We start from the raw sequence: 12,604 nt of genomic DNA on the forward strand, positions 1-12,604 counted from the left end.
ATTCATGATTTTTAGTAAATTATTAATAATTCCACTCGTCCGACAAGTAAGTCTCATGGTAATTTTTAACAATAATGTTCTTATAACGGGCCGTGGACAAAAGTGCGTCCCCAGAGGTCGTCCATGATTATTAGCAGATAACTCAAGTTAGAGCAGGTTTGATCATTATCAGTGTAGGGACCCTAGATTTTACTGCTGATATTCCTGCTCAGGAGAAATGCCTTTTGGGGAATTTTACTATATACCAGTTCTAACACTATCACAAACAACAAATGAGGAAAGGGACAAGCCGATCCACCAGGAGAATTAAAAAAAGGATTTTTCTTTGTTCTCCAGAAGTTCTGGCAGGATGACTTTTAACCCAGTCTCCTTTTTATGGCCCATTTGTTCTCATCTTTAGAGCAACACAGAGAGATCTGCAGTGGTCATCTTGCCCTGATCTGTGAGGGTTGTCTTTGGAGCAACGTCAATGGACTGTGCAATGCGGTACCATCTCTGTCCCCCTACACAAGTAATTATCTCGAATGTACCAAAATAAAAGTACTGTGATTTACTTATAGGTTCCCATCCTATAAAAGGACTGCCTGCACCGTGTTCCAGGACTGGTCTTTTTACCGTGACTCTGCTCTGTGGTGTGCCCTGTTGCCATATGGTAAAGTGTCTGCGGTGGTAGTAGCCTAGTGGGTAACACTCTCATCTATGACCCAGAAACCCAGGTTCAAACCCCACTTACTACCATTGTGTCCCTGAGCAAGACACTTAACCCGGAGTGTGTCCAGGGGGACTGTCCCAGTAACTACTGATTGTAAGTCACCCTGGGTTTGGGTGTCTGGTAAATGCTGTAAATGTCTATTTACCATTGTCTGTCAATCTCTTTCAGGTGCCTCCCCCAACCCATCCTCACCACATTTTGTGGCATTTTGAGTGGCGCAATCGGTTACTCATAAAACACTTTCTGATGAGGTGGGGCAGCTGGTGGCCTAGCGGTTAAGGAAGCGGCCCCATAATCAGAAGGTTGTCGGTTCAAATTCCAACCCTCCAAGGTGCCACTGAGGTGCCACTGAGCAAAGCATCGTCCCCACACACTGCTCCCCGGGCGCCTGTCATGGCTGCCCACTGTTCACTCAGGGTGATGGGTTAAATACAGAGGACAAATTTCACTGTGTGCACTGTGTTCTGTGCTGCTGTGTATCACAAGTGACAATCACGTCACTTCATCATCATTTTACAGAGGCACCAACGAGAGCATCCTGACCAGCTGCATCACTGTCTGGTAGGGCAACTGCAACACTTCTAACCGCAAGTGCCTGCAGAGGATGATGAAGACTGCTGAGAACATCATTGACATGCCTCTCTCTCTAAAGGAATTTGCCTGGTTGTGACAAAGTGAAAAACAGTGACTACTGAATAAAGCTTTTGATAAATTCAGAAGAAAGACTTAAAAGGTGATATCACACGGGAAGTGTTATACATGCTAAATGTGAAGCTTTGTCTGTAACACTAACAATTTCTATGATATTAACCCTTTTTAATTGTAATGCAATTGTATTCCAAAAATAACCAAATTATTTTGCGCCCTTGTACGTGTGTCTATTTAATTTATTTTTATTCTTGTACAGTACAGGCCAAAAGTTTGGACACACCTTCTCATTGTGTTTTCTTTATTTTCATGACTTTACTTTACTTTACTTTATTTTGCCGACGCTTTTATCCAAAGCGACTTACAGGAGGAAGACACCAGCAATTCTCCTTCGATTTCTATAGATTTTGAGTTTACAAAAACTAAGATCCCTGATAAGGCCTAACTTGTCAGCAAAGAGCATGCTCAGAGATTGTTAAGTGCTAGACGAAGAAAAAAAATATATTTATATCAGTGCACAACAATGCATCACAAACTGCTTGAGAAAGCTGTTCTACTATGATAATTGGTGATGAAAATAAATTATGTTCAATAAGATGTACTTGTGTTTACCAACTGTTTATTCAGTTAAATAGCTGCATCCATGTTACCACGTCACGTTTGATGTGGTAATTTCACAGTTCGAAGACTCGTTCTCGCCCCCTACAGTGCAATTCGGCCAGGTATACATCCACGCTAAAATATCAAGGTGAAAGTCATCATAGTGTAGCGGTTCTTCTTCTGCGTTGTGTAACTTTTTGATTTCGTTTCTTGAACCACAAATTATGAGCTGAGATTTTCTGTGCAAAGTGTATTCTGTACAAAAAGCAAGGTCGCGTCAGAACATCGCGTCACCCATCGCGTCTTTCTGCACCTCTCTCTACAATATACAGTATTAAAAGAACATAAACATAAAAATATACCCCAAAAACATACTGTACATACCCAAAAATGTCTTTTCTACCAGACTGCCAAGACAAAAATAGTGTTTATACAGCATTTTTTCATGACCATGCAACATTTGAGTGGTTAATTTTCACACATGTATAACATGCCATAAACATGTAAGTGAAAGTGAAGTGATATTGTAACAATATGAATTTAATATTTAATGTCCAAAAAAAGTTCTTTTTTCAATGTGGAGGATTTTACACTCCATTTTATTCTCCAGTCAGAATTATGGACTATGAACTGTCCAATAATTTGATGGATACAAGCACCGAGGCTCAGAACAATTGTACAGTTTGAAATAATTTCCCTTGAGGCATTCACCAGCTAGGTAACTGTGTATCAGACCCCGTGACATCTAATCTTTTATGTGGAACTGTTTCTGGTTTTAATTAGTCCTGTTCCATCGATTCTACGCCTGCAGCTTTTAAACTTGCCCTTATGTACATTATATACATAAACTAGTGACTCTGCAGACCAATTTCCAGTCGGCTAGACTTCAGAGCAGCTTTTCATGCCATGGACATCAGCAAAATTCTTAGTCATCTCAAGAAGTGTATATACATAGAGAATACATAGACTTGCTTTTATGGTTTCATGAATATCATGTTATTGCAATAATAAATCATGCTATCACATAAAACACTGAAGTTTGGTGTGCAGGTTCACACAGGGGTTGGCCCTTGGCCCTATGCTTTTTCTATCTACAGTAAATATATCACTTACAGTGTTATCATTTCCAATATGTTGTGTTAGTTTTTATGCACCTCCACAGTAATCAGCCATAACGTTAAAACCACCTACCTTAAATTCTGTAGGCTCATTCCTCCCACAATTCTAAAATTAATATGAAAATGTAAACAAGAGTTTCAGATGAAAAAAATTTGAACTGAGTATGAAGAGTATGTAAAATATTTAATTAATGTGGCAATAACATGTAAATTAACCTTTAGCACAATTAGTCATGGATTTAGGCTTTTATTAAATACCTTAATGAGTGTATTCATGTTCTATGTAATGATACTTGGTACATTTAATTCCTTACTTTATTTTATATTTTTACTTCTCTTTTCACATGCACATTTCACAGATGCAGACCTAATGATACGATATTTAATATTTTTAAATGTATTTCATTGCAAGTAACCTACATTTTTCTAGCAAAAAAAAGGGCTGAAGGATATAGCATCAGCTTGTGAGCCTCAACTCTAACTACGCCAAGCGGAAGAGCACCAAGAGCCAGACAGCTATTTGAGTTTATCTGAGCTGACGTAGCCTGCTACAGCTTCTGCATTCTGCATTTCTCCCCCCCAGCAGAAGATGGATGTTGTCTGAATTTTTTTTTTTAACTGTGCCCTGCCACGCGTACTCAAACACAATGGCACAGTTCTCTTAAAAGCTTTATTCCAGCACAAGCTCTTACGGTAATTGGCGAACATTGTTTTCAAAAGAAATGAGGTCACAGCAGTGGTGTAGGGTTGTGGCCATGTATAAGGGTTTTTGTCCCTGAAGAAAAACAGTACTTGGAGTCGGGCGCCCCGTGGATGCTGTTGTCACAGTAGTAACAGAAAATAAAAAAGTTTGGAGGAGTTGCAACATTTCCAGGGCAAATTTAAAAATTCCCTGCGTACTGTACTGAAACCAGTGGTTACAATACAGTTCAAATCGACTTTCTGTACCACCATACTTTGATCAGTAACAAGTAGTGAAACAGCATGGTAATGTTACATTTGGCCAAGATTCTCCGGTTCTTGAAGTGATTTGCTGCTGCTGCTCTTCTCCTCTGGTTTCTGTGGTGTATCCCTGTAGCGCTTCATCCATATAGACAAACAACGTGGTCGTAGTTAATATGCAGATCAATCCTGAACAACACAAGCAGAAGACAAGCGAAATTAAGAAATTCTTTAAATGAACACAAAAAAGACAAAGACTAAAACAATGGCAATGGAAAAGCTACATAAAATATGCGGGGGTGCATATTAGGACAATTTGTCATGGGTGTGGCTGCTTCCAACAGCTACTTTTAAAATTCCCGCCTATTCTCCCACGGTGAGCAGTTTCCACCTGATGGCAACTGGTGGAAAAAATATGGGGAAGGACAAGTCAGAAAGAACGTGGCAGGGCCATCACAAAAGTAGATGAACTATAAAAAGGAGATGATTGTAAACCTTGTTTATGGACTAAAAAGCTTGAAAAGCATTCCGATTCACGCTGATAAAACACTTCAGTTGTGTGAAGTGCAATTGGAATGTTGTTTTTGGGATGTGTAAAACCTTTTAATACATGAAACAATATCATTAGGACTGATAAGTTTAATAAAAATAATGTAATAACCGCCTTTTGGACTCATTTTACAGTAATATCACACAGTTATAAAGTCATATAAAGTTGTGTTAAATCCACAAAATTACTAAAATCAAATATTTAACTTTCAAGAGCATTGAATAATATTCATGGTTAATAACTTCATGGTTACTATGTGGTCTACTGGTTCATAGGCACATGTGTTACTCTAGGCTACTACCGCCACAAAATGTGTTTTATAAATGTGTTTTATGTACTTCATTAACAATGTGAAAAGTAGGCTTTGCTTTATAATGACGGAATCTAACTGGCACTAAAAATACAGCCGTGTGTCTATTTACTGTACAATGATGGAATCTGAGTGTGAATAGAATTACAGTCGTGTGTCTTTTTACTTTATAACGACGGAATCTGACTGGCAATAGAAATACAGCCGTGTGTATATTTACTGTACAATGATGGAATCTGACTGGGAATAGAATTATAGTTGTGTGTCTATTTACTTTATAAAGACGGAATCTGACTGGCAATAGAATTACAGTTGTGCGTCTATTAACTTTATAACGATGGAATCTGACTGGAAATAGAAATAAAGCCATGTGTCTATTTACTGTACAATGATGGAATCTGACTGGGAATAGAATTATAGTTGTGTGTCTATTTACTGTACAATGATGGAATCTGACTGGGAATAGAATTACAGTTGTGCGTCTATTAACTTTATAACGATGGAATCTGACTGGAAATAGAAATAAAGCCATGTGTCTATTTACTGTACAATGATGGAATCTGACTGGGAATAGAATTACAGTTGTGCGTCTATTAACTTTATAACGATGGAATCTGACTGGAAATAGAAATACAGCCGTGTGTCTATTTACTGTACAATGATGGAATCTGACTGGGAATAGAATTACAGTCGAGTGTTTATTTACTTTATAACGACGGAATCTGACTTGCAATAGAATTACAGTCGAGTGTTTATTTACTTTATAACGACGGAATCTGACTGGCAATAGAAATACAGTTGTGTGTCTATTTACTTTATAAAGACGGAATCTGACTGGCAATAGAATTACAGTTGTGCGTCTATTAACTTTATAACGATGGAATCTGACTGGAAATAGAAATAAAGCCATGTGTCTATTTACTGTACAATGATGGAATCTGACTGGGAATAGAATTATAGTTGTGTGTCTATTTACTGTACAATGATGGAATCTGACTGGGAATAGAATTACAGTTGTGCGTCTATTAACTTTATAACGATGGAATCTGACTGGAAATAGAAATAAAGCCATGTGTCTATTTACTGTACAATGATGGAATCTGACTGGGAATAGAATTACAGTTGTGCGTCTATTAACTTTATAACGATGGAATCTGACTGGAAATAGAAATACAGCCGTGTGTCTATTTACTGTACAATGATGGAATCTGACTGGGAATAGAATTACAGTCGAGTGTTTATTTACTTTATAACGACAGAATCTGACTGGCAATAGAAATACAGTTGTGTGTCTATTTACTTTATAAAGACGGAATCTGACTGGCAATAGAAATACAGACATGTTTATTTACTTTATAAAGACGGAATCTGATTGGCAATAGAATTACAGTTGTGTGTCTATTTACTGTACAATGATGGAATCTGACTGGGAATAGAATTACAGTTGTGCGTCTATTAACTTTATAACGATGGAATCTGACTGGAAATAGAAATAAAGCCATGTGTCTATTTACTGTACAATGATGGAATCTGACTGGGAATAGAATTACAGTTGTGCGTCTATTAACTTTATAACGATGGAATCTGACTGGAAATAGAAATACAGCCGTGTGTCTATTTACTGTACAATGATGGAATCTGACTGGGAATAGAATTACAGTCGAGTGTTTATTTACTTTATAACGACGGAATCTGACTGGCAATAGAAATACAGTTGTGTGTCTATTTACTTTATAAAGACGGAATCTGACTGGCAATAGAAATACAGTTGTGTGTCTATTTACTTTATAAAGACGGAATCTGACTGGCAATAGAAATACAGACATGTTTATTTACTTTATAAAGACGGAATCTGATTGGCAATAGAATTACAGTTGTGTGTCTATTTACTGTACAATGATGGAATCTGACTGGAAAACTCCACACTGAAGCCTTTCATGTTGCCTTGTCTCTGTGCTGTATTTGGAGGGTAAATGTCAAGGCCACTGTACAGATGATACGTTTCAATGACCATTTGAAGATTTCTTTTTTTTTCATCTTTTTGTCATGCTGTATGTATTTCCTGACACTGTGACAAACTTCAGATCGACACAGTGGCCCCCAGACAGAAGCCTGGGGGGGAGAGCAAACTCTTACCCAGCCATTCTTCAGATGATACTTACTTCTATGAGTATCAGTTCATTAAATATTTCATCACAAGTGGATGGATTGTAACACAGGATGGATTGTAACTTAGCAACTGCTTCAGGGCTTTTTAATCACAGAACTGAGAACACTGACTTAAATCCTTATAGCAAGACTTTTACTCCCTAAATTTAGCTTAATACTGTGATGCAATGACTTGCCCACATTTCAAAGTTCTTTTGAAATCAATTAGTTAATAGGAACGTGTCCTTGACAGCCTGTCTCATATGGTCCAGACTGATTTCGGCTGTATTCACACTGGCTTCATTTTGTTGAAGCCTCCCTTTATTTTCTAGTCCTTTTTGGTGGCCGGTTGATTTGAGCCCAGCTTGTGAACAGAACTAAGCAACTTATAAACCAACCATCATGACAATCGAGAATAGAGTAGAAATGGAATGCTTCTGCCACTACACCTTGAAATGATTTTATTGCAAAGGTGCGCCATGCTCATGCTCGCTTTAGATTTGATTTTAGAAGACTGCTTGTTCACTGCAGGAGCCTATCCCGGGACACTCAGGGCCCAGGGTATCATTGTAGTAAAGACCGCCTAAACCGCCTAGAGACCAAGACACTGCCGAGACTTGAGTAGAGGTGAGAACCTTCAATGAACAAGCAACATCATTATGATGTAATCCATTATGTTCTGCACTGCATCGATGCAGAATCATCCACGTCTGAATCGATTATACGATTAATTTCAACACCCCTAGACTTGAGGGTACCAAGACTGAGCCCAAGACCAAGACACACTAACTCATCTGTTCTCTTTAGCTTTCCCAGACTTGTAATGTTTTTATGCTAAATTATTTTAGATTGTTTTCCCAAATTTGAACTCTCCATGTATTTTACTTTGTACTTCTTGTGTATATTTGTATGACCTTTTATGCTTGTACAGCAGGTGCAGTACAAGCCGACTTTGCGGACATTATCGCTGAAATAAAAAGATACACAATGTAACAGATGAATTAAAAATAGAGTCATTTGATGAAATTCTTCCCATAATGTCCAAGAACTTTGATTGTCCAAGAACTTTGATTGGCTGCTCTCGTGCCGCCGCTTTCTTCCTCATTTGCATTTTACACACACACACTGGCAATCCTGATTGTGGGACAGATGCACTGTATATGCTTTTTGCCTGTGTATCCAATACATTACATTGCTGAGCAAGGTGTTTTACAGTCTAATACTGTAGAATTCTATTGGGCAGGACGTTTTATTTCATTTCTTATCTCAGCAGTCAGTGTGCTCATTTGTCAGTAAAGACAACTCATATATTTATGTTTGCTATAGAAAGAACAAAAAGCACCGTTTGTTAATAAGGAATTGTTGAAAGTTTTGGATACTTTGATTTTCTCTTTTTTATTGTAATGTTGATACATACTATTCAGAATTTGGTATTTTATGGTCAGCTGTTCTTGAAAGTGTTTTATGATGTGATGTGAACATAGTTTGTATGTTTATAACACCTAAAAGTTGAATATAAACAACTAGTGCTGTATTGGAGTTTTGACTAAATCAAGTAATTGAAAGGAACTAAATCAAGTAATTTTTTACTTTTACTAGTAGTTTTTTGATTGGCACTTTTTTCTTAATTACAGATGGGTACTTTTTCCTTATTAAATATACTTTTATTTAATCAATATTTTTCCACCTCTGGTCATCTCACAGTCCTTTGCCTTGTTAAGTAGAGGAAGAAATTCCACCGCACTGCCTGAGAAGATAAATAAATCCATTCATCTCTTCAGGCATGTGGTAAATGGTGTCAAAGCAAATTTCTATGAATGAATGAATGAATAAATAAATAAATAAATAAAATAATGTCCCTGAATTAGCGGGCCTGGAAACGGCCCATTCTGTTAATTACACGTCCACGCTGCCTACGACGGAATAATCCCCATGCTTGACGTCACGGCGCTGACGTCACGCCGAGCGCGGTCGAGGCGGACCGCGGCGCTCTCGCGCCGACGAGACGGGACGGGCGCGCGCGCAGAGCAGCGGCGGCCAGCGAGCGGGTCCGATCGTCACGGTGAGTAAAGATGAGTCCTGCTATACATATATACACATATACATAATTACATACATACATATATATATATATATATATATATAAAAAAAAAGCAACTACAATTAAAATAAAATAATTTGAAAAAGCAGCTGGTCTTTTTTAAACTGGGGTTAAAGCAGAAGATAAAAAGTCATATAGAATTAAAAACAAATGATTATAAACCAGCATTTGTATTCATTAGTTTGTGATTGGACACGTTTGTGATTGGACCAAGGCGAGTCGCATAACTATTTTTTTTTTCTTCTTCTTTTTGCTGCATTTTGGTTGCTACTGGAACGAACCGAAGCCTCGCCCCGCAGATGAACTTCGCCGCGACTCCCGCGACGCGCCCGGCCCCCGTGATGAAGAAGCGCAGCCCCCCGGCGCGCTCCTCCGCGGCGCCGCGCTCCGGCTGACTCCGGGCGTCCACGTGCTGTCCCGCCGACCGGACCGGCCGCCATGGGCGCTCGGCACCTCCTGCTGCTGCTCGTCTACCTGGAGCCGCTGGGCGCGAAGCCCAAGCCCGCGCCGAACCGGAGCCCGAAGGTCCGGGCGCTGAACGGCACCGCGGCGCCCGCCCACGAGACCTGCCTGGGCTACTACGACGTCAGCGGCCAGTTCGACAAGATGTTCGAGTGCAACAACACCGACCACCGCTACTGCTGCGGGACGTGCTACCTGCGCTTCTGCTGCCAGTTCAAGGGGAACCGCCTGGAGCAGAGGACCTGCAAGAACTACCAGAAGCCCGCCTGGGTGAAGACCGTGCCGCCCTCCCCCGTGCCCACGGGCGACGCGTACGACCCGAGCATGGACCAGACCAACGCCGCGGTCTACATCACCTGCGGGGTCATCGCCTTCATCATCGTGCTGGGGGTCTCCGCCAAAGTGGCGTACGACAAAGCCACGCAGCCTCCCCCCGAGATGAACATTCACAGGTGAGCTCCGGTTAAACGTTAGAACGTGCACGTCAGTGGGTGGCTTCCGTTCGGAGAGGAGCTGCACCCAAAAAAACCCCGATAAACTCAACTAGAATACACGTCCAGCCTTGCGTGTCCTGTTTGAACCATCCAAAGTGTCCAGTTATGTCCTGCTCGACCTGTTCATTGTACAGAAAAGTTTTACTTTTCTTTTATAGAGATACCGTACAGTATTTCATTTGAGTTGTAATTATAGTTTAGTTTAGTGTGTATATACATATATTTTTGTTTTATGATTGCACCATGGGGGGGTCTGTGTGAAACATTATGTCCATACACATATACCGGATATACTGTTGTACTGACAATAAACCATCAATAAACCAGTACTGTTTGTCCCTTTGCGGCCACCACTTCGTGATTCGCGCAGGAGGGACACGTCCACCACGTTCATGAAAGTTCTTTTTTTTTTTTTTTTTTTGTTCCAGAGCCCTGGCAGATATTCTTAGGCAACAAGGACCCATTCCCATATCGCAGTACGACTGCGAGAACTTTGCAGCCATGAACAGTTCGCCCAAGGACAATACACCGGTCAGGACAGGATCCAAGAACCACTACACGCCCGTTCACGCGTCCAAGTCCAACCACGGTAAGAGGCCTGGCTGCTCCTGCCTGGTCAGCCCGCTCGTCAGATACGGCCGTGGCGGACATGTTCACGCCGCTAGACGGGAGGGGTGAGGTACGGGGAGGTATCGTAGGCACCGGCGGGAACATCTCACCGTCTGACGCCATTCGCTCGTCTCGCACCTCGGCTTGATCGGGATTCCGAGGACAACGATTGGCCGCGCCCCTCTACTGCCGTGGATATAAATGTAAAGAACGTGCGAGATGGAATTTGTCTGAGCGCACTGTGACTAGGCCAGTTTTACTGAGCAAAAGGCACCAATACAAACAAATCGGTACCGTTTATCCGAGCTGCAAATATTGATCAGATATTGATTTTACCCGAACTGTATTATTGCAGATTTTCCTTCTTTTCTTGAAACAATGAAGTGATGCGCGTAGGCGAAAGAGATTCGGCTCTCCTGTTGTTCTTCGTCGTTCTCCTTATCATAGAAATTTTGGGGCGGTGGTTTAAGGAAGCGCCCCCGTAATCAGAAGGTCGCCGGTTCGAATCCCGATCCGCCAAGGTGCCACTGAGGTGCCACCGAGCAAAGCACCGTCCCCACACACTGCTCCCCGGGCGCCTGTCATGGCTGCCCACTGCTCACCAAGGGTGACGGTTAAAAGCAGAGGACACAGTTCACCGTGTCACTCCGGGCTGTGCTGCAGGAGATTGGATGAGACCGACACCCAGTTCTTCTAAGCACACTTTCCCTTTTTAAATCTTGAGACAGTCCCTTCCTGGACAGTTTAGGAATATTCTAATTGTCTCTGCTCTACTGCTGACTAAAACTCTTGCGTTGCTGATAAAAAGTGTCACAGCACAGAAGAGCCTCCAAACCTGCGTCTCTGCAAGGCCGAGTCCCGCGAAGCTGGACTAAATTAGGAATTCATGAGGAACGGCTCATTTATTATCCTGCTGATCAGGTTTTGCTTTCTGTCTGCTGCCTTAAAATGATCAATGTTCAGCAGCGTGAGCTGGTAAACTGTAAAATATGCCCCTCAGTGTTTCTTCCGTTGCGTGGTTGAAAACGAACACGTTACGATGGTGCGGACGAAATGGGTAATGTACATATTAAGCTCTGCTATCTAGTCTATCTCGTAAAACATCTTTAAAAAGGACCATATCAAGTAAAAGTGAAGTGATTGTCACATGTGATACACAGCAGCACAGCACACAGTGCACACAGTGAAATTTGTCCTCTGCATTTAACCCATCACCCTGAGTGAGCAGTGGGCAGCCATGACAGGCGCCCGGGGAGCAGTGTGTGGGGACGGTGCTTTGCTCAGTGGCACCTTGGCGGATCGGGATTCGAACCGGCAACCTTCTGATTACGGGGCCGCTTCCTTAACCGCTAGGCCACCACTGCCCCACAGATATTGATTTTACCCGAGAACCGCCAGTATTTGAGAATTGCATGGAATTGTTGAAAATGACAGCATCAGGTGCGTTATCGGGTAATATTTATAATGGCATCCTAAGGAAAAACATAATTTAGCAGCGGACGGTCATGTGACTTTGTAATAGGCCCGTAGCCAATCGCGCGAAATATTGACTACAGGGATTCCTGTCGATCAATCCAAAACCCTGAACCGTGGAAAGACACGCGGTAAACAGGCGCGATTGACGGCTCTCGCTCACGCTCCTGTCAAGACGTCACGCGCCCAGGTGTAGATGCGCCCCTATTTCCTGCGTTCTCCTCATTTCCTGATACGCAGGGTGTGTCAGTGGACGTCTAAACGAATTTTCGTGACGTGCGGTAAGTGAGCACCCACCCATGCTCTGCAGAAACATCCCTGTTGGTGCCGGTGATCATTTCAGACCCGACGGCTGCTTTTGAATTTTTGGACCATTATCGTGTGCCTTTAAACGGTGGGAGATTAGAAATTACTCGGAACTGAGGATCAGATGAGTA

General features: G+C 41.6%; 1 protein-coding gene across 5 annotated transcripts in view; it reads left to right on the forward strand.

The window, feature by feature from the left end:
• Window positions 1-8,987: 8,987 nt before the first annotated feature.
• The window catches only part of LOC114795806 (protein shisa-6-like), a 54,065-nt gene continuing 50,448 nt past the window's right edge, over window positions 8,988-12,604 (forward strand). For all 5 annotated transcript variants that reach the window (XM_028989460.1, XM_028989461.1, XM_028989463.1 and 2 more), the window contains exons 1-3: window positions 8,988-9,090; window positions 9,416-10,043; window positions 10,514-10,674. In XM_028989460.1, coding sequence (XP_028845293.1) covers window positions 9,568-10,043; window positions 10,514-10,674 — 637 coding nt within the window. In that variant the 5' untranslated portion in view covers window positions 8,988-9,090; window positions 9,416-9,567. The remainder of the gene's footprint in view (window positions 9,091-9,415; window positions 10,044-10,513; window positions 10,675-12,604) is intronic.

This window comes from Denticeps clupeoides, chromosome 8 (genome assembly GCF_900700375.1).
Source record: "Denticeps clupeoides chromosome 8, fDenClu1.1, whole genome shotgun sequence".
Classification (NCBI taxonomy): Eukaryota; Metazoa; Chordata; class Actinopteri; order Clupeiformes; family Denticipitidae; genus Denticeps; species Denticeps clupeoides.